Source organism: Notechis scutatus, chromosome 2 (assembly GCF_049901735.1).
Source record: "Notechis scutatus isolate UNSWTSFEM ecotype Mainland chromosome 2, rNotScu1.2, whole genome shotgun sequence".
NCBI lineage: Eukaryota > Metazoa > Chordata > Lepidosauria > Squamata > Elapidae > Notechis > Notechis scutatus.
This window is the reverse complement of record NC_142010.1, coordinates 163,612,514-163,636,209: the sequence shown is the minus strand read 5'-3', so window position 1 is coordinate 163,636,209 and position 23,696 is coordinate 163,612,514. Positions and strand designations below refer to the sequence as shown.

The window sequence follows — 23,696 nt, the reverse complement described above, 5'->3', positions numbered from 1 at the left end:
GCTTAAATATGAGCCAGCAATGTGCTGCAGCTGCCAAAAGCCAATGCAATCCTAGGTTGCATCAACAGAGGGACAACGTCAAGATCATGAGAAGTGATAGCACTACTCTATTTTGCACTAGTAAGGCCACACTCGGAATACCGCATCCAGTTCTGGTCACCACAATACAAAAAAGATGCTGAGACCCTAGAAAATATGCAGAGAAAAGCAACGAAGACGATAAGAAGACTGGAAGCTAAAGCATACAATTGGCTAAGGGAGCTGTGTATGTTTAGCCTAACAAAGAGCAGGCTTAGGAGTGACATGATAGCTGTTTACCAGGTTGTCACAGGGAAGAAGGGGTCAATTTATTCCCCAAAGCAACCATACATTAGGTTGCTCCTCGTATTCCCTAACCTTTTCCCTGCCCTGAATCCACTTGCCACTCAATTTTCCACCAGCTTTATTGCCTTGCTATCCCCCACATTTCCTTCTATTCCTCCACTCCAATGCTGCCTTTCTCTCCCATCCTTATCTAGATCTTCATTCACTTTGCTTTCCATTTCATCCCTCTGTGTTCTTAAATGCTTAGTCACTTCTCCTTCACTGCCTTTCTGCCTTTCTGCTCCTCTTTTACATCACCCTGGCACTCTGTTTCCCCCTCCTCTACCTGATTCTTCCCAGTACATTCTGTCTCTTCAATTTCCTGCAATTCCCATCCAAGCTTTTCCAGACAGCTCACGACTATTCTCTAGCTTCCCTGTGCTGAATTCCCTCTTCCTTTTCTGCTGAAACACTGAAACCTCTCCAACCCAGGAGAGGGGGATAATTTGTTTCTTTAGCAAGGCCTTTCCTGCTAACTAGAACAAACCCTACATCTCCCCTACTTCTGAAACAGATGGAAGAAGCAACATTTGTCATTGATAGAGAAGACGATGAAATGATCTTACTGCTGGATTAATGGGCAAAAACCATTAATGCTTTTTATAATGCTATAATATTTACTAAATACTGTATAACAAAATGTATTAAAATGAATAAGAATAGTGCATAAAAAATAAAGCAATAATAAAGTAAGGTGATATTAAAATAATTAACAGAATAAAAGTGGTCCCACCCTTTGGGATGTGGGTTTTCTCATGCCCCAGCAAGTTATTCCACACACACAGGTCCCATGTAAGTGTAAAGATAAATTTAAAAAGAAGGAAACTGTCTTTCCTCCCCTAACTAACGTAGTACAGCTGAGGAGTCATTAAACAGTGAAAAGTTCAAAGAGGCATATTAATTCAAGGTGTTCAGCTTTGGTTTCTCAAAGAGAATTTTCTATAAGGATAATTTTCTATTCCTTGTCAGAAAAGTTTTAACAAGAACAGATATCCATATTCTGGCAGATTCACTTCTAGTGTTTCTCTACTGGTGTTCCGGACATCCTTTCCTCCTTTCCATGACCTTGGATTGGTGAATAGCAAGTGATGTCTTGGGAATGATTGTGTCAAGACCTAGAGACTGAAGAGGCAACTGAGACAAGTGCTGGCCAGGTTTTTAGGAAACTCCACATATATTCTCCAAGGCCTCTTCGATCATCATAACAGATTTCCCAGTCTCAGTTGGATTAAAGAACTGATCCGGATGAATTTCTTGTCTGGCAATGGGGCCTATCCAGAACGTACTATGAGATGAAACTCAGGATATTCAGGAACAACTTACTTCTAGGTCATGAAATTGTAGCTCTTCTCTGTAAAGGATTCTTCAAGTTCATGACAGTAGTGGAATATGTGTGTATGGGATGAGGATTATGCACTTAATACAAGCAAGTGTTCAACTTAAAAATTCATTACTGAGGATATTAATGGAAACCATAAAAAACACCTCTTATAATATCCTCAAGGCTGGTCTCCAAATATTACAAAAACACTGAGAAATACTTGAGTTCTTCTTACTCACTTTCCCTTCATCTCTTGGGCTATCGCTTAGATGTACAACAGGCCCAGGGTGAATCTTCGTTGATCTGCAAATAAAATTGAGACTATAAAAAGCAAGTATAATTTATTTCTGTTTTGTAAACCAGGCAGATAACTTTAGAGGAAGTCAACTAAGAAGCTATGGTGACTATTACATAATGAAACTGCATATGATCCTACTTTCAGTGAGAAAATAGGAAATATGCTCATTAAAATTATTAGAGAGTAGGAAGAGAAAAACAGGATCCAGGAAGAGAATAGAGGTCTTTGAATACCTATTTCAGTCTACTTGATGGGGAACTAATGAATGCTCCAGTAATATGATTTTTTAATGAATTCTATACCCATTTATTTTTCATATTTAATTAAGCTTGCTAATCAGAATGATGTGTAGTACTTTGTTAAATACCTTGCTAAAGACACAGACTACAGAATTCCAAGTCTATTAAGGAAAGTATACAATAAAAAATAGAGTTAGCATATTTTTGCTCATAGAAAATATTTTAATGATCTGTTTTGGAATTGTCCTAGGTACTAATATTAAAGCATTTCTATCAATCTTAAATGTCTGTTCTTCACAACTGCCTGATATAGAGGATTGAACCAAAATAGGAATTAAGTAAAACTAAATTCTCGTGTGTTCATTGGTGTTTGCATAAGACTGCGCTGTTGAAACAGCCATGCAATTATACTTATGAATATGAATTCTATGACTACCATAAATGTTTTATAAAATAATGATCTTTTTAAGTTAGGAGAAAAAACTTCTTTAACAAGCTAGGAATAGGGCTGATTCAGAGGTATGCACAATACATTCCCAAGCAACTTAACTTTTAAAAATTCACATACAGTTAGGCCAAAAGTGACTGTGGCTGTGGATTAAGGGAGTTAGAGTCAAAACAGCTGAAGGATGCCAAATTATAAAAAGCTGCTCTAAGCAAAAGGAAACCTAGAAAGAAGAGGGATTTTGATGAAGCAATTATCCAGGAATGAACAATCAAAATCTTTCTTCTCAAGTCTGTATGATACTCATGCTCCTGCAGCTGTAAACATCCACCACAGCTCTTGGCTGTTTATTTTTATTTATATATGTCCCACTCTATATATACCTGGCAGCCTCTGCTTGATGAATTTGGTGCAAGACAAAGGGTTGCATTTCTATCTGCTATTTTTTTCTGTTTAACTTCATCACTCCCCCCCGCCCCCTATTTCAAATTACGCCTTTTCCACCAGAAGCACTTCGTGGCACTTGCACGGAACTCAACTCGATTAGGCTCTAAGCATTATTACTAAAAGGGAGGGCAACCCAGTGCTGAAAGCAAGGCAAGTCTTTTTCTGTGACCTTTGGAAAATGGCTTGTCTCGTACACATATATAATGTAATGGGTTGTATTTTATTAAGTTATATACATGTGAATCTAAATTATATAGAATTATGTGTACTGTATTTATCAGCACCTTAATTTCTGCACCACACTAGCTCTCAGGCCAAACTTGATTTTTAAACCAAATCAAACCAAATGTATTGGTCTCACTAATCAAGTTCAAAAGAATTAAATAAAATACCTTAATTACAAATACACAGTATTTATAGAGATAGCTAACTGTAAGATGCTGACATGGAAATTGAACTACCGTGTTTCTCATATAATAAGGCCGGGTCTTTTTTTTTTTTGAGCCCCGAAAAAATGGCTAGGTCATCATCATCCCATTTTGCATGTTTTAATATAGGCCTTAATTTGGGGGGAGGGGCTTAATTTCATTTCATGCCTATAAAACATGCTGGGACTTCCTACTGGGGGAGGCCGTATTGTTGGAGAAACAGGGTATATAACACACTGAGATGTTTATTCTGCACCTACCATGCTGGCATACACAAATGTCAGGAAGTCTTCACAAGGTCTTCTTCACATGTGGGTTTTGGCTCAATTTAAATGTGTGTAAAATTTTAACTCTTTATCAGAAATCTGACTGAACCAGCTAGATAACCCCTCTCTATGAGAGGAAACATGGCTGGCTGAGGAATTCTGGGAATATAATATGAGGTCCACATATTGTAAGATGCTAAGGTTGAAAAACACTTTCCTAGATATTGAGCTGAAAGCCTGCTCAGAGTGTACAAAGGCAGAAAATAAATCTGCTTTAGAGAACAGCATGGATTTTTAGATCTAATGATGACATATAAGAGCCCAATCGAAAGTAGACCCGGCTGTTCTAAAGCCTGCCTGTTCAGCTGTTCAGATATTCTCTCCCTCCAGCCTGGCAGCAGTTTCTAGCACAGAATTTTGCTGTGGAACTCCTGTCCTTTCTGAAAATAGGATAATAAGGGCCAGGTTCCTCTCTATAGGTATACAAGCTGATCTAGCAATATAAGTAAAGAGAGTGAATCCAACAGGGGTTAAATCTCCTCCTTAGAGACTTCTGAAATTTCTGTTGCCTAATTAGTTTGTATTTTTCTGAAACTGACTGATAGCTAATGAGATATCTGGGGTAATGCAAAAATTTTCCACAGACTGCTCTGAGAAATGGTTCTCCTAGATACTTGCAGACTAGAGCGGCCTAGGAAGATGCTGCAAATCTCCAGTATACATGGCTTGCTCTTTAGCTCTTGCTGTTACAATTAATTGTTCCCAAGCAGCTTGCACAGCATGCTTTGCTTTGACTGCTCATAAGGATGATAATGCCTCCTCTGGATGATTAGCTTTAAATGAGGGGTTCAAGAATATTTCCAGTAGGCCCTATAAATGACACTGTGCTTGGTTTCTCTTCCTTTATGTTCCTGCACACAAGTAATCAGATTAATCCTTTAAACTAGGCTGGTTAACATGTCATTGCTTAATGCCAAAAAAAGAGAAAAGTTTACTCTCTCCTGGCTGAGTTGAATCTGGCTCTTATATTGCCTTTTTTTTTTTTGTCATGGGTAGGTTTTGATTCAGGGCAGGTTTTATTTATTTGTGCAATTTAGAGGCCACCAGACTCTAGATGACTTTGGGCAGCTTGTAACAAATCAAATGGATTTTTTATTATAGTCACAGACCAGCAAAGGAGGGTGGGATACAAACAATTAGTAATTTTTTTTAAAAGCCTAAAATATAACAAAAAAACGAAAAAGCCCTAAAAATATTACAAGTATATATAAAAACAAGAGTCTAAAAGTCTAAAAGGAGGGGTAAAAATATTAAATGGATGTAGGGGAATATAAAAATTAGCATATGGCCAGCTAAATCTTTCACAATACAAAATACTCATCAATAACACACTTTTAGCAAATGGACAGAATTCAAAAGCTGAGTCCTGAATGTTGCTCATATTTATTGACTATCTTATACCAGACAGTCTGATTTCTCTATCTGTGAATATCCCTGTCTGTTGAATAAAGATCCAGATTTTACTGGAAGCTGCTCACAGCCTTAATAACAAGCAACTATAAAAATTCATCAGCTGCTTTAAAAGTTCCCAAGAGAAGGCATGTAATTCATAGTGCTTACATTTTGGACCCAGACCAAAAAGTAATTTCTTTGGACTATCAAACAGGCTCCTTAAAACTAACTCCTATCCACTAGCAGTTCCATTTTAAGAGAGATTTATATTTGCATGTAAAAAGCTCCTGAAAAATTGCATTATGGTTAGGAGAAACAAATGTAAGACTATGGGTACCAAAGCTCATACCTATAAGTGTGCACTTGATGAGCTACATCCCTTATATTTTAATTTTAAGAGCAGGAAATTCATAACAACAGGGACTGGGCTGAACTTTTGAAGGATATGTGTGGGCTGCTCTATGTCACACTTTTTTTTATCTGAGACAAATACATGCAAGCATGAACAGATGCTACTTGAAGATAGAACTATGTGGGGTAATTGCCTGAATTTTGTCCAGAAATCTCCTTCAAATAATCTGGTCTTGAAATAATTGAATAATTAACACTAACTTCTTTTAGAAGACCCACACATTTGATATCACATTTATGTGCAAGACAATCCTACAATTATAATCAGTGCCTATCACAGAATGAAGTTGAAAAGTGTAAAAAACTTTTCATTTGGTTGTCTTATCAATCCTGATAAGAGAAATGTGGCTGTTTCTACTCTGGGAAGTAATAACAAGGGCTCGCTTGATACAAACATGGTCTTCTTTTGAGAATAGAACTCTTCCAATGTTTTTTAATGAGCTGGAGAGATGAACAGAATTCTCATCAAATCTGAAGGAGATAGGAAATTGGATAAGCAAACTAGTAGTTTAAACTTTCCCTTAAAAATACCCATCAATTTAAAAGTCACTTTGGACTAGACTTCCCTCTCAAAGAGGGCAGAGCAAGGAGACAAAGGGCATTCAGGGATGATATGGGATGAAACTGGAGTCTTAAGAATCTGAAAGACTGAAGGACCTCTTTGGGCTATTTTTTAAAAAAATCCTCCCCCAAGTGCACAAACGAGGCTTTTGGCCCCATACACTGGGGGATCTGGGAACATCAAAAGGACACATGCAGCCTCCAAACAGCACTTTTGCACCTCTGTTCTAGGAGATTGGAATGCCATTGAGAATAATCTTGATAGGTTAGTGAAAATAGTAAAATGAAATTTAATAGAGACAAATGCAAAGATCTTCACAGAAGAAAAAAAAATTCATTAAAACAAGTGGAAATTATTCCAATCTAGTAATGGATCACAAATTGAAATACTGGAAAGTTAGCAGCGCAGTATGTTTCCTAAATAGGTGAATGCAATTTTGGGATAGTTCAGTAGAAGTAAACTTTCTAAATCATTCGAAGGAATAATTCCATTATATTTGGCATTGGTCATATCCCACCTCAAGTACTGTACTTAAATCTGCATATTTAAAAAAAAGATTCAGGTGGATTAAATGGGAAAAATGGGAAAACAAGGGATTGCAGATTAAGTCCTATGAATATAGTATGAGAACAGGATTTATTGAGCCTTCAGAACTATTCTCTTAGAAAAATAATATGAAAACCTTATTTCAGTACTAGAGAGGCAAAGAAGATGAAGACTTGTTTGATAGGAAGAATTGGTTACAGATGAGCGATTAGGATGCAAAAAACAAACAAAACCACCCTACCCCTCTTCAGAAAAATCAAGAAAAATAGAGAGGGGGGGAAATGATGCAGGAATGCAGAGCAAGTAGGACAGTTGGGAACACAAATGGAGCAACTAGATAGTGGATAAAGAAACAGAGCCAAACAAGGGGAAAAAGCTAACATTTAGAGGTCATATTAGTGGAAAAAGAAAGACTGCAAGAGAAGCTACAGAAAGAAATACAGTGGAGGATGCATTGTGGGCTGCACCTGACCATCCACTGGATCATATTCAACTTGGAAGCCAAACTTTTAATATTGCAGATAAACAGTCTTTTCAACTTGAGAGCCATCTCTTATGCTAAATAGCTATTATTCCCAGTACCCTCTCTGCAGCTTGATGGACTAGATAGCAGAGTTCCATGCTTATCATTATCAGTGATCTTGTGGTTCATCAAAGAAAATTATCTCACTACTGACTCATTCACTGCATCTGGCATCTAATCATGCTCCGAAGTAGCAGTGAGCTATATAAACCCACCTCTCACATATTAAATTTCTAGGCATTTTAAGTTCTCTTAAAATATGTTTCCTAAATGTGTTCTGCAGACTATGATCGGTATCTTTATATAGCTCAAGGGGTCCACATGGATAAATAGGCTTTTTGATACCCAAATTTATGAATGTAACTTGCAAGATTCTAAGGGAAGAAAGATACTGGGACTAAAAGCATGTGGTAAACAACTACTGTCTTCTCACTTTGCAGCAGCAAGATTGGGACTGGGTTGCAGTACTTTGCTTTCAGTACTTTGCTTTCATTGCTACAATGCAAAAAGTCAAATACTGTAATAAAAATGAGAATTATTAAAAACAACACAGTATCTTATGGTATAGATTAGAGGATTTGGTTTTCATTTTATGGAATACCAATAATATGAAAAAAATTAGTGATCAACTCACAGTTCTATAGCCTTGTTCCACATGATAACATATCCAGAAAGTATGAACGATTCAATATTTACAATATGTGTATTTCCCCTCTCTGTTCCAACATAGAGCCACTTGCTTTGGAAAGGTAGATGACAGAAAGTAATCCTGTGTTAGGAGAAAAGACAATCACATTATATAAATCAATCAGTTTTTATTACAGTCATAGACCAAGAGTACAAATAAAAACATTAGAAACAATAATAATAAAAAATAAAAAATGACAAAATAATATATTACGATTAGTGAATTATTAGTGGACAGTTAGAGCCCATCTAATTTTGCATAGAATATAACAAAATTTGGTCACATTCAGAGAAAGTATTTTGTACTGATCTGATGACAATAGTTGTACCTAAAAGAGATCAGCATTCCTCGGATATTTTATTAGGTGAGGTATTATCATGTGAGTCTCTAAGTCCTTATAAAAGATGGAGTGTAAAGTCGTGAGCTTTAGTTTCATTGGCTCCTTGTCCACAGGGACACAGCTCATTTTTTTTTGTATCAGCTCTCCAAAACTGCTGTGGGAAGTGCATTGCAGCATGCTAAAGTTAATACCCTTCACATTTTTGGGATGGTTATTTGATATAGGTATCTCACTGCTTTAAAAAAGAAATCTGACTGCTTAAAAAAAACATTCTTGTGAAGAGCAGCCCAATTTTGTTGGTTTTCCTCATCTTTAATATGTTGCTTAAGTGCACTAAGTGCACACTCATTTCCCATCATCAAAAGTACTTCCCTGGAGAAACCAAGATACTGGAGTTTTTATGAGATGATCCTAAACTATACTGATTCAAAACTGTCTTCTATAAGGAGAGAACTCAAACCTCTAGGGGAAAAGAGTAGTTTTAACCAATGTGCTAAATTGTAAGCCCATGCACCTGGTTTGACTTTACATAGTGCTGCCTTCCACCATAGTGCTGCATTTAAGTACTGAAATATAGCTCTTATTAGGAATTTGGATTGCACCTTTTCCAGAGGACTAAAAGAGTAAGGTCACAGCTGAGCACCACAATTACATTATATAAATGTAGTAAAAACAACATATTGCATTTCTCATCTCAGATCATATGAAATAGTGGTTGTTAAACTATAATATGGAAAACACAGGTCATAGTTTTGAATTAAAGTCTATTCCTAAGGAGTGAACAAATATCAGCCTAAATTATTAGTGAAGATTTTGAATCTTCACTGTCAGCAAACTATCCATGGTCATTCATGCATCAGTGTTTTTTTCAGTAAAGACTTCAATACAGAATAAGGACATCATTATGTAAAAAAGGATATAGCTACTCTCAGTGTAACTCCAATGTAACTCCACTACCAATCCCAGTCAGAAAATGAGCATAGCAACAACTGGGTTGCCTTGTAGCTGAGTTAATTTAATTGCTCAACATCTGGTATGATTTGTGCAGCATCTGCATGTATAATCCAGACAAATTGACAAGAGCTCAAAATAGCCTTCTCTGAACATCCCATATATCAATGATTGCTATTTGTACACTGGTAAAATTGAACAAAAAGGTGAGAATGCCTCTTTTTTGGAATAACTACATATAGCAGTGACAACACATTTTACCTCATATCTAGTGTGTGTGTGTGTGTGTTTGTGTTTGTGTGTGTAATAAATGAAAGCTAAGGGTATGGGTGACTGAAACAAGATGCTCTTTTTCCAAGAAGTGCAACTGGTGGATGCACAGCTTAGTTGAGAAAGGGTGCTTTATCAACTAAGTGTCCTTTTAATGGAAATAATTAATCTAAAAGCACTATATAAATCTTTTAATCCAGAACATGTTGAACATCACTCATCTAGATAAATAGACCTCTGACTAATATAATCTTTGTTTCTAGACTGAATTTCAGCTTATTGCCTTTCATCTGCTCTATCACTGCAGCCAGGAATGGTGAGTAAGCATTTTCAGTGGCTCATCTAAATTAGATTTAAAAAAAGAGGCAGAGTCTTTTGTAAATTAATGATGTGGCAATACATATCCTCAATTGACTTCATTTGGCAACTTCTTATAACTAATATAATATACATGGGAGAAGGAAGGGGTAAGATAGCTTTCTATAAGACTTTGAACAGAAATTCTCAGCACTGTCTTTTCTAGATAGTAATTCAAGAATGATCTGACTACAGCAAAGCTCATCTCCCCAAAGATAGTATTTCCAGAAATTTATAATGGTAGATGGTATAAAGACTGGAACTGCTCTTTCTTATAAGAAAGAAATTATAACTTCTCAAATCCAGACAAGAGTTCAAAACATACATGCTTGGCTAAACTTCATCAAGGACCTTGTCCACATTTTTGAAATCAACCAGCTTACTCTACAAATCACTTTCACCTTGAAAGCTGTAGAAACTGCTGTTCTGGAATACATCTGCCTCCCTAAAGAAGGAAAATAACGAATGAAGGCGAATATATGCATCCCAGGATAATGTTGCAGGATGCAATCTGGGTCGATCACTGGGACAAGAGGTTTTGACTTCTGAGCTTTAAGACTCGTGCTGTCTTCCATATATGTACATACACTGTATGTACATATATGGAAGACGGCTTGATGTTTTTATGTTTTGTTTGTTTATGTTTGTTTTAAAAACCAATAAAAATTTATATATATATATAAAAAAGACTCGTGCTGGAGCCCAGCATAAAAATAACTCCCATTTTGGGGAAGCAGCATTGGTTGCTTGTTTATGGGTCCAAGTCAAGGTTGTGATAGCTTGGGACCTTGTTACCTTTGGAATGATTTGATGCAGGTGGAACCTGCCATCTACAGACCATATAGATCAGTATTGTAAAAAAATGTGGCCTCACCTCCTTGTCTGTGTGTGTGTGTGCCCCCGCACACACCTGTGTTTACTATTTATTATATATTTTATGCTTTGTTCAATTCATATAGATGGCCATTTCATATGTGTAAATCTGTGTAGTTCACAACAATTAAAAACAACATGAAGAATGGTAAACAAATTCAACTAAAAACAACAAACATATAAACCCATACTAAAGCCATTACTAAAAACTAAAAGCTATATTTAAAAATAAAAAACAGAGTCACCAGTTTCTGTCCTGAGTTTATGTAAAAAATTCTGAAGGCAAAGTTACACTCCCCTTTGCTGCAGACATTGCCCTACTGCTTATCAAATAATCAAGACAGGCAGGCTTGCCCAAAGAAAATTAAAGTGTTAAATAAAAAATTAAATAATTAAATTTGTATTTATGAACTAAGTTTTAAACTCTTGCTTTATATGCAACTAAATTTGAGCTGAAAATTATTGTGAGCTGTATCTTCTGCTGTCAAATCATAACTATATTAACATTCAAAGCTGCACTAACCTTTCAGCAACATTATTTCTACAATATAGAGCAGCAATTGGATTCAGAATAAATTAAAATGTCCTTCTGAAGGCTATACTTCTCTATGCTATTTCTATAATACTATTAATCATACGTAAACTCATCAAGGATGGCTTTGGACAAAGATTGTGAAAAGTGGAAACTGGCTCATTCCATGTAAAATGCTTGGGCAGAACAATGCCTATGCTATTTGAAGAATAGTACTATTTGAAGATTTAAAAATTGTGAATTAGGGCAGAGGCAAGGATTCTTAGATTCAGGGGGCCCTTTATCCCCTGGTTCATTTGGGACTGGCTCATATGCTGCTTAAGCCTACTTGCATAAATTTAATGAATAAGATTTCAGTATCCCAAAAATCAAATCAGATAAGTAGATCCAAAAACTTTTGGAGCCTTACCGTTCTCGATTAAATTTCAGGGAATGAAGAATTGCTGGCCGTTTCTGTCTTAGATTCCACAAATGAAGCATGTCGTCTGAACTTGCACTAACCAAAGCACCCTAATAAGAAAGGAACATACTTTGTTTTATTATAATTATGCAGACTTTCCTGGGAAAATGGCAATTTTTAAAAAGTAGTTTGGATCACATGTTGCTGTTCTATATCTGCACTTTGCTCCAACTGTAGCTTCCAAATGCCCTTCAAGGGTAGTCCCATGTAGAGCGCATTTCAATAGTCCAGTTGTGAGATGACTAGGGACTGAATGTTTGAGCACAGGGAATCCTGGTTCAGGAAAGGCCACAACTAGTGCACAACACAAAGATGTGCAAAGGCTCTCCTAGCCACAACTGCCACCTGTTCCTCAAATAGGAGTCACGAGTCCAGGAGAACCCCCAAGTTGCAGACTGGGTCTTTCTGGAGCAGTGCCACTCCATCCAGAGTCAAAGATGAGAAGTCCTGGGTCCTGGACCCCATTTACCCAAACCCATCCGATGACTCTGGGTGGCTTACAGCCAAACAATAAATTACAATGGAATTGTAGAATTTATATGGAAATAAAAGATCTGTAGTATACTTGCCCATTATGAGCTATTCAAATTTTTATCCTAAATTTTGATAGCATCAGCTATTATTTATAAAACTGTAAAAAGCCAACAAAGAAACAGACTTGTGTGAATAATAGGCAATCCAGATCAAGATTTCATTTTCATTAATATCTTTCTTACTTCAAAGCCTTATTTTCTGGGACACAGTGACTGAAAGAGTCCAATGTCACTGTAGCAGAATTCTTATTAATGAAGCCTTACCTCGTTGATTAAAAATTGAAGCTGCAGAACAGCAGCACCACTTTCATGCTGACAATAGCAATCAACACCTGGCCTGCCCAATCTGTTAAGTACCATAGTCAAGGATCAGATTGCTTAGGTTGATTGCTGAAATAAAGAGACATACAGAATCAAAGCAGAATTAACTTTTGCTTTTACTAAATAAAATCAGCATGTGAAAAGGCTTAGAGATTTCTAGAGTTTATTTTCATCCTAGATTAGGAGTCCTAAGGATTCATACAGAGCGATTTATTCATCTTATCCCAATATTAGTAATAGTATTCCATTGAACAAATATATACAAAGGACAGCCTTTAGGACAACAATGACCTGGATGACTGAGAATCTCTACAGACTTTTAGCTATACAATTTGGGATGAACACCCTTTGAATGATGTGGGAATAGGAATGGATTTCCAGAGGGAGGGGAAAATTGCAGACTACAGGAACCAGGAGCATTACTCACGTGACCCTGAGGACACAGATAACCTCCAAGTGCTTCAACAACCATCTAAAAGGATGCAAATTACCAGCTGACTGCAAGGAATATAAATCCTTCTATTTCCCACTATCCTGTTCAAAGTTGAAGAAGCTTCTTGGATGAGAAGCGGAATATCTTCAAAAGAAAAAAACAAGAAAGTCCAGCTGCCTCCTGAAAAAGCACCTTTGGGACATTGAACATGTACTATGCTATAGCTCTTAGAGCCACTGAGCATCCTTGATTCTTATTAGGTTGACTTTTCTGAGATACATTACTGCCCAGTGTTGGATTTTTAAAATGTTTTGTATATCTCAGATGTTGACAACTAATTCAGTGGTTAGCCAAAAGGACTGGAACCCAGACTGAAATCCAATTTCACTTGGCACTTTCTAACTTGAATGAGAATAGTTAGTCTTTGGGAAGAATTATGGATGAAGGTGCTCTCTATATAAATGAAATAATCATATAAATCAAATAATAAAATGTCTGGATATTGATTCACTCTGTTCCAAAACTGGAAATCTGGCAAATACTAGAATGGATGCAATTGTTTATGTGAGTTATTTCCTGTTACTGTATAAAGCATAATAAAATAATCTCCCACTACTCATTCAAAATGCTTATTTCTTCCCAATTATTCAATATGTAATTATGGCCTTTTCCAGATACCATCTGGAGTTCTTGAATGCAGATGTCATCCTTCAGTGATTCTACAGTGGCTGAGACAAAACTAGTTCCAAAAGAAGATCAAGCTATCTAGCCAAGTCCATAATTATGAAACAAAGTGAGGTCCCAGAATCAACACTGGCACATAGAATCAACTTTGGTTTATACTGTCACAAAAAACAATAGCAAAATATAGTTTAAAAAGTATTCTGTATTTATCTGAATAAAGATGAAAAGAAACAAACTGATAAAGCTGTAAAATGTAATTGAGACTATCATACTGCCCAACAGCAAAGGATACATTCGTATTGCACCTGTTCTTGTTCCAACAGCCAGAATCTTTTGAACTGGGTCAAAAGCTAAGACAGTGGGCAGATATGGAAATCCATGACGAACTGTCTGCAACAGAAAATATAAATCTTAGTTGGGAAGAATAATTGTACCTCCTAGATATATTTTCTATACTTCTTTAATTTCCTTAATTTAATTCCTAAAGCAAATAAAAAGTAGAGTGGCCACTCAGTGATTAAAAAAATATTGATTAACTAATCATATATGTTTTAATGCATTGACAAAATAATGGTATGCATGCACATACATATTGCAAACGTCAACATAAGACTAAATTTAAAATTTATTCTGAAGTGTGGAGAATTTTCATGGAAAACTTTGGATAGCAGCAGATAGTCTAGAACAGCCTACTGACTGCAAAATGCAGCTCAAATCAGTGGAAAAGGGGGAGAAATATACATTATAAGACAAACATTTTAAAAACTTTTCAACATAAACAAATATTCAATGTGGAAAGAGATTACTACAGAATGTCTGAGGTTCACTGTATTATACTTGCTCACCAATTAAGAAAAAAGAAACAATTCTATCCAGAATAACTCAAGAATTAAAAGATAAGACTGAATCTGATTATTACAGAATTTGGGAGAAGTTTTACCAATGGTTTAAAAAAAGGAGTCATTGTGGCAAAGATGATCAATATTTATATACATATGTAAATTTGTATATTTTGTTATGTATGCACCATGTTCATTGTTTTTTAATTTTTTCCTATTTGTTATTCATTAATAAAAATTATACATAAAAAAGAAAAAATAAACAAAAGAAAAGCAAAAGAAAAGGTTCTGCTCTCAGTTACTCATGCCCTCATTATTTCCAGAGTAGACTACTGTAATGGACTCTAGACAGAGCTGCCCTTGAAGAGCATCCACAAATTTCAGCTGGTGCAAAATGCAGCAACATGGGCAGTTACAGTATATGTGTACCTGTTACACCTCTGCTGTGCAAGTGATGTTGGTTGCCTGTTTGTTTGCAGGTCTGACTGAAGGTGCTGGTTTTGATTTTTAAACCCCTTCATCAGGGGTGGGATTCTACAAGTTTGCACCTATTCGCTAGAACCGGTTGTTAACATTCTAAGCAGTTCGGAGAACCAGTTGTTAGAAGAAATTACTGGCCTAAATCCTGTAAGGAAGGCAGGAAGGAAACATTCTGGTGTTGCTTACAGAAACTGCCTCTCCGTTAACCCTTATTACATTCTTGGCAGGACTAGACTTCCTGTCTCAGGAACTTCTCTGGAGTTTTTTTCCTCTCCTTTGCTGGTACTTTGCTTGTGTGAGTGACCATTCAAAGTTACAATGGCACTGAAAAAAGTGACTTATGACCATTTTTCACACTTACGACTGTTGCAGCATCCCCACAGTCATGAGAGGCCAGGCGAGGAGATGCGTGCCTCGATGTGAGTGATATTGAGTTGGCCACACCCAGCCAATAACATGACCACCAAGCCATGTCCACCCAGTCACATGACCATCAAGCCATGCCCACCAATTAAGCCACGCCCACAGAACCGGTTGTTAAAAAATTTGAATCCCACCCCTGCCCTTCATGGCATGGGGCCAGGATATCTGAGGGACCTGATTACATCTGCTCATTCCATTAGGTCTGGCAGAAGAGGTATGCTTTGGGTTCCACTTGCAAAGGCTTTCATCTGGTTTTAACACCAATTTTCTCCATTATCTTGTGGTTAATAATATTGTTAATGTCTTTTAATTGTAGTTGTAGTTTACTTACTTTAATTAGTTTTATTGTAAGCCACTTAACATCACTTTACTATGATATAGATGGCTATGTGTGATTAGACAAATAAATAAATCCAATATTTCAGACAGACAACAAGATCTGCTTCAAATGAGCAAATATCTCTGCAGTAATTGCAGAGTTTAAAATATGACAAGTATCCAGAAGATTTTAACAACAAAATTATTACTTCATGACAGATTTATGAATGGAAGCTGAAATTAAACACCCAATGTCATAACTTGTGCAGAGACATAAAGAAAATCAGACTTAGCACGTACAGAATCAGAATCTGAGAGCAAATTCCTGGTGAAATGTGCTTATTATTTCTACAGAAAGAGAACCCTTCTTGAAGATATGTAATTTCTCAGGTCTCTCTAACATCTTAAAGATTCCCAACGTTAATCAAAGGCTACTGTGGAGGTGGATGAAAGATACACCCTTCTTTCCCTATCCTTCCTTCTCCACATGTTGTACTTCTGTTTCTCTTTTAACAAAGAAACCATCAGGGTGGTAATCTGAGCAGGTACATGACAAAGAAATTTACAGAAGTGTGGACTGTCAGTCAAGAATGGCCATGGCTGGGGTAGGGTACATACTACGTAGCCTTTCTTCCAATGTATTTTTAAACCTTGCATGTGCAAATCTGAGCAAGCCAGACTTCTGTTTTTTCATCAGAACAGCCTTGTGGCCTCTGATGAAAAAACAAATTTATCCTACAACAATAAGGTTCTTTATGGCAATTGCTGAAAATCAACCTCTCCCGAAACTGTTTTCTTTAAAAGACTTTCTCCCTCTCCCACTCCTTGATTCAATTGCCATATTCTATAAGGTCATATTTTTGAGATATTTAAAATATTTTTAGGTATAAGCATTTCCTTTTTCTATAGACATTACAATAATAAAGCATGGAATTATTTTATGAAGTTCTTCATTTCATCTTCCTGTATCAGAAAATGTAAAATTAGTTGCAGTAAGTAAATAACATCTCAATATAGTTTGTTTTTTAAAACACACATCATTTCTAATTAGCAGGGAGAGGGGGGGAAATTGTCATAAGAAGCCATAAGAATGGAATAAAGTATTTTAAAGTACAAGTGTTAAGGAAATCAATTCCACAGGTAGGCTGAAACTACTTTTAATGACCAGACTCTTGCAAGTCTGACTGTGCATATTTCTTCTTCTTCCTTATAGTTCAGTGAATTACAGAGCTGTCTACCTGAGTGGCATCCAAAAATAATATTTGAGCACCTTTTTTTTAAGATAATGATTCCTACATATCTGTCACAGTCCTTTTCATTATGCTTTATTACCAGATATGAATTCTATCTTCAGCTCAGATGTTAGAGGATAGGAAAGGATAGAGTGATATCTGGCAAAGGTTCCTTGTGATTTTCCTCCTTTCTCAGGAGAATGATTGAAGATAATATGCTGCCTTTTTTCTTCCATCCTCTATCAGAACTCAAAGTCCCAGATGAGGGCATTTGATATTGTAATTGATGACAGGCTAGGTGCAGTGTCCTTAGAGATCCCTCAAATCAAACTGGATTTCTTTTTTTTTTTAATGTTACAGTGTTTGCAGGATTTTTAGTTTTTTTACCCAAAACATACTCATTAAAAACCTCAATCCTCCATACAGAATGACAATGATTTCACACATACCCTCCCCTTCTTGAAAGAGATTTAAATGAGCAAAGTGACACTAATAAACCTTTATAAGACTTTAAGCTCAGTGCTGTGTGTGAAAACTGTGGGAAATAGTCAATCTATTATAGCAAAAAGAGACAGTGCAATTTTCAAGATGAAAAAGGTTGGTTCGTTCTGTTGGTGTACGATGAGAAAGAGTGATATCTTCCATTATGAGCAATGGAAACTGAGGAAAATTTCCTTTAAGCATTTCAGCAGGAAATAAAACCCGCAGGAGCCATTCTTATGTCAAGATACTTGTTACAATGTGACACAATAGTTCTTCCACCACTTCCATTTGTTATTTTGGACTGTTCTTTCCAACTGATGAATAAAATGTTTCATTTATGTTCTCAGTTACAACTGTTTATTCTCACAAGTTCTATTCAGTGTTGCTAAACTGGACATTGGAAACTGCTGCTTGGGAACATCTTGCATAAGACTCTGGTCCCTTTTGAGCAGTTTCTGCATTCAGCATGAAGCTCTGTAGGAAAGAAAGGTGTGCAGAGGATTGTCTATGTAGACAAAATTCATGATCCTGTGTATTTTAATTATATCATCATGTAAGGGTTTTTGTTCTCTAAGTGGAATTAACAAACTTGTGGCCCATTGTGAGGAAGCTGACTCATACAGGACCCCCACAGGCCATGAGTTTGTGACTGTCTCTGAAGGATCCAGTCTAAAACTTCTACAGAATTGTAGACTGGATCCTTCAGAGACAGTCACAAACTCATGGCCTGTGAGGGTCCTGCATGAGTCAGCTTCCTCACAATGGGCCACAAGTTTGTTAATTCCACTTAGAGAACAAAAACTCTTACATTGCCTCCTGAAATCCAACTGGATTCAATACCCTTTTGGGGTCCATCCTAAAAGATGGATTTCCCTAGAACATAGCCAGAAATCCAACTAACCATATAATAGCCCACCTAGGGCAACTGAAAGACTGGAGGTATCTCCACCTGTGAAACACCTCAATCAATACACTTAATCAAATTAAGCATATTGTATCATGTCTCAGGCTACTTACCGACTAGAATAAACCCATACTTGTTGTATTGCGATTTCATTATACAAAATAAAAAGGTGGGCGTGTGGGGGGAAAGTGAGAAAAATAAAATGCAGCCAATATTTAAGATAATGTAAATTGGTCTATTACAACTGATCTATAGCTTTCCACTTTTTTTAATATTGATGCTTGCAGAAAGCATTCAGCTCTTACCTTGCTTATCCGAAAGTAGTCTGAGGTCAGCCTTTCCTGAATTTCATCCCTGGGTGTCCCTGCAGCCTCTCCGGAGTTCCCAGAGTTCCTTCCAGGCCCACTGCCACTGCTACTATTACTGCAGTTTCCACTAGGAGATGAAGTTAAACCATCCAAAACTTTGTGAAAACTAAATTTCTTCATTTTGTAGAAAAAGTCTCAAGATTAATTTCACTTATGAGAACTCCTTGGGTTTGATAATTTCACATTCAGCAAAGAATGTTTCCTCTCACAAAGAATCTCTCAAATGTTCCAATGATACAGCAATATGGCATTTTTTGCTAACTCAAATGAAATACATAACATTTTAATTCTATTTTAAAAAGAAAGCATGTTAAGAAGGGATATTCTAGAATGACATTAGGAAAAGAAAAAAGTGAAGGTTAGGCATTTAAAAGGGATTTATTATGGCTCCTCCTTAAAGAATTGAGGTTTATAAAACTAGTAATCCAGATTTTAGAACACACCTTCCTGCTGGAAATATATTTTTAAGTAATTGAGTCCTGCAAGCCAACTTATTTAGTCAATTACTTTATTATAATCTTAAATATGATTCTTCTGAAGAATTGCTAATTGTCCATTTGCTTGATTTTTAAAATCCCTGGCTTCTACCCTAGATAGTCCATGTTTTGGAATATTTGTAGAATCTTCTTTATCTTTCCTGATAACCTTTATATTTAGAATAAGTATTTAACTATTCAGTTAACCTCCATCTTTGTAAATAAATGACATTCTCTTGCGATCTGAGGTATTTTCCCCTGCTTCACAATTACAGTCTTCCCTCACAATGCCAGCCTCCCACTCTGATTACAATGTTGCTATACTGTTCAGCTCCAGAAGAAAACCACAGTTTATTAATTGTGAGGTACCCACTCATATTCTAATTAAATCAAAACCAAACCAAATAAGGATTCTTTTGTTAGCAAGTAAGTTGTGGATACAAGGCTGCCCTCGCTGCAAAGAGGCTTTAAAAAGTTGGGTTCCCAATTAGGCTTTGATGAAATCAGCTATGGGGCTGACCCACAACATCCAAACCAATGAAAAGTGGAGGAATACGAATTACGCCTGGACATAAATTGCGTCCAAACAGGCTGGTCACAACTAGGAGACGTAGAAGAGGATGTAGGATCACAACTTCATGAATTGCGGGCACGCATCGCCCGCAAATTGAGGGAGGACTGCGCAATCCTCCGGTCGCTTAGCTGTTAGTGGTGCCGCAGTTCCCCGACCGATCCGTCCAAGCAGCTCTCCAAGGTCCTGAAACCACAGGCGAAGGCGAAGGCAGTGACTCCTCCTCCAGACTCACCCGGCTAGCGCGCCAAAACTAGGGAGGATTGTTTCGCTTGAGGGAAAGGCTGGTGAACGATGATGAGCTCACTATTAGATAATCCGCTTGCAATTTTGAAAAGGAGCGGAGTTGCAAGAAATCAGAACGAAGCAAAAGAATGGTGGAAAGAAAGAACTTCCCAACTCAGAAGATGTTGCAATAGACCGAAGGAGGTGAGATTAGAGGAAAACTAAAACATAACTCAGAGAATCCGAATTTGATTCCGCTTAAACAGAAGTCTCCGAAGGCTGGCCAACAAGGAATGGCAAAAGGAGCAAAATGCTGCAGTTTGGGTCCGGAACCTTCTTGCCGCTTCCTCCTTCACAGCGTTGGAAAAAAAATGGCTGAAAGAGGAAACGCCGGCGATTATTGAAGAGAGAGGCGTGAGTGGGAACAGTTAGAGCGCGTGCGCGCGCAACCGTATAGCCTCATCGGGTGGTACCTGCTGCCATGTCATTGTCCTTTTTGATTGACCAGAGGTGAGCTAGAGGGGGCGCTGCTGTCTTCCACCCTGCTGGCTTCTCTGATTCCGTTCTAAAAGGCGGGGCTGAGGAAACATTGAACCACTTAAAAGGATCCGGTGCTCTAACGCTCAAGACTGCAGTTTGGAGTGGTGAAGTACTTCAGAGATAGTAACATGAATCGAATTTATCGTGAGCAACATTTGATAAATTCCATGGGGAATGGGACCAAAACCCAGTGAAAGTTTGCTTCTGAAACCTCTGATTTTTTTTTTTTGGGGGGGGGGGAGCCAACAGGGACTGAACTCATCTGCTGAGACTTTGCCTTTTAAAATAGCATTGATTTATAATTATTGTTAAATTAGCACTATCAAGACATTATAGCAAAACTAAAATTTAGTCTGCAAGTAGCACCGTTCACAGAAAACGGCCAACACATCCACAGTGACATTAGCACACGCCACTCTTAAAAGGTTACCTTTTGTCTGATGCAAGAAGTAATGGTATTTATATGATAATTAATATGTTGCCTCCCTTCCATAAATGTTCATGACAACAAGGCTTTAAAAATGTTATCTCCAGTTGAGGAAAGACCCTCCATTATGTTCCAATTATTTTGGCAAAGGTGGTATAATTATTTTTAATTGTATTTTGTCGTCCCCCCCCACTTTCTTTGGAACGATGTTTTAAATAAGTTATTTAAAAACATTAAATAATTGTTTTTCTCAGTGAATCTTAAAAGAATTATAAAATCATCATAATCTCAAATACAGAATAGAAACTGAACCTGGATGGGAAGTGGTTTGGTTAAAATTTCAAGTGACTCAAATGAAACAGAATCTGCAAATAAAGAAATAAATAAAGTATTGGCATGTTTACAATTTTGATTTATATTTTTATCTACACTTAAATAATGTTCATTTGAAGCAGTTCTCAATAAAAAAGTTAACAATTTCTGCTGTTAGAAATGCTGAATTCCAGACATCTAAAAAACTGTTGGATGAAACCTATTAAATGTTTTAAGCTAGACTGGGGAAAGACATTTTATGGCTATTCTATAAAAGTGCTTGTTCTCTATTTTAAATATGTTTAATATTTCTTACAAAAATAATAATGCTAAAATTCTAACTAGAAATATGCCATGAATTGGGAAATAAATGGAAGAGCTGCACTTTTACAGTATTTATAATCACAATTTAGTCTATATTCTCAATTATTTTGGATCATTTTCTATGTATGCAATATTTGTTACAGTAAGCATACATTTCAGCTCTGTTACAAACTATGAGATGCATTAAAGACTTTACTTCTGTAGGTAAGAACCATGAATACTTTTCCTGAAATATTGTTCTTGATCATTATTACTGTGGGGAACCATTGTCAGTCATCCGTAGACACCCCTCCATCCTGCACCCCCACTCGTGTCTGAAAACTGGAAGTCCTGGATATGATCCCTGATGCTGCACAATTTCCATTCAGGCTAGAGAAGAAAAGTTATGTCAGCAAAGAAGCTGATGTGCAGTCTACTAAGTCTTTTATCAAGATTATGGACAGAAAAATCATGAAGAAAAAAGGAAATAAGGCAGATATTTGGCGAATAGGAGTCAGTGCTAAGGATGTAAGGAAGCCACTAAAAGATGAAGAAAGCTGCAGAGGATGAGGAAAGCAATAGATAGAAGGAAATAAGTAGAAAGGTTATTTGCTAATTCCTTTGCCCCATAAGGCATCACACTAGCCAGCAAAGGTGTTCATAATATCTACAGGCTGGGATCGCAATATTACATTGTATGATATACCGCGATTTACATGCCATAACTAAGCATAATAACTATGGCCAATATGCAGTTTGTTTGGCTTGGGGTTTATACATATATTCTCACTCTTGAGAATGAATGTAATTTTAAAAAATCAGGTAAAATAATTAAGGTACAAATAATGAAGGTAGCAAAAGTAACCATATTGAAAATAGTAATAATAGAAATTTGGCTATGTATTATCACAAATGTTTGTTCTTTCTCATCTTTTTTCTCAGTGACATGTTTTTTGTGTGAAGATATCAAAGTGATACTGTTTGTGAGAAGTTATACAACTTGAGTGTAAATACTATATGTTTAAAAGTGGTTTTTCTAGTTCTAGCTACAACGAATTTGTGGCCAGCTCTCTCAAGTCTTTCCCTGCTCTCCTGCCCCAAACCATAAGTGTATAAATTTGTGCTATTTTAACTACCTATGGATATCCTAATGTTATAGTATATTCTGAAACAAAATGTTCACTTATTTTTGACTGAGACTCTTAGCTAGCCTCAAATTTATCTGACTTACATGATTAATAGCCAACAATGCAAGCTGCTGTAAGCAATTCTTTTTTTTTCCTTGCAGCCTTCAAGCATCCAGTAGGTGTTAGGGTAAATTATATTAAAAGATAATGGCTGAATTCACGTGTACAAATTTGTAATGTGATTGCTTTGGATTTGCCTTAGCAGAATCTGGAAAATTTGCTGTACACGGGGCTGCCCTTGAAGACTATCCAGCAACTTCAGTGGGTGCAAAATGCAGCAATGCAAGCAGTTGTGTTTCTGGTAGAACATATTACATTTGTTTCACAGGCTGCATTGGTCACCAGTTTGTTTCCAGGTTCATTTCAAGGTGCTGGTGTTGACCTTCGAAGGCTAAGCCCTACATGGCATGGAGTAGGGTTATTTGAGGGACTGTCACTGATTTCATCTGCAAAATGGGCCAGGATTAGGTTATAAGTTCTGTTTTTTAGGAACTACATTTGATGGGCCCTTGGTAGTGGGTCTTTTCTATTGTGACATCCATGTGATTCAATGCCCCCCCCCAGGCAGCCTCATCACTTCCAAGCTTCTGGTCTCTCAAGATTTGATGATGCCTTGGGAATCCTAAGGGCAGGTGAATTAATGAGGTGGCTCCATTACTATTAACATCGCTTAATCTGTTGTTTTAGTTCTGTTCTTACAGTTTTTAAAAAATAATGGTTTTAGATATTGCTTCAACTTTGTTGTATGCCACCCAGAGTCACTTGCTTTTAGAAATTTGAGTTCTCAAGCATCAGAAACATTCACCATTTTATTCTGATGCTACATAGAGAAAGTTACTATACTTCAGTCTTTGTTTAAGGCAGC

The 23,696-nt window shown here is 36.8% G+C and overlaps 1 protein-coding gene across 4 annotated transcripts in view; it reads right to left on the bottom strand.

Annotated features, from left to right (window-relative positions):
* The window catches only part of STXBP5L (syntaxin binding protein 5L), an 81,351-nt gene extending 59,817 nt beyond the window's left edge, over positions 1-21,534 (bottom strand). For 3 of the 4 annotated variants that reach the window (XR_015747923.1, XR_015747925.1, XR_015747924.1), the window contains exons 1-6: positions 18,728-21,534; positions 14,036-14,133; positions 12,570-12,651; positions 11,722-11,822; positions 7,936-8,070; positions 1,924-1,987 (exon numbers count right to left, since the gene is read on the bottom strand). Coding sequence is in view for 1 of the 4 variants with exons in the window: in XM_087957233.1 (XP_087813359.1) it covers positions 1,924-1,987; positions 7,936-8,070; positions 11,722-11,822; positions 12,570-12,651; positions 14,036-14,133; positions 18,728-18,910 (663 nt within the window). In the remaining 3 variants the exon portion in view is untranslated. The remainder of the gene's footprint in view (positions 1-1,923; positions 1,988-7,935; positions 8,071-11,721; positions 11,823-12,569; positions 12,652-14,035; positions 14,134-18,727) is intronic. The other variant, XM_087957233.1, reaches the window with a different exon arrangement.
* Positions 21,535-23,696: the final 2,162 nt, after the last annotated feature.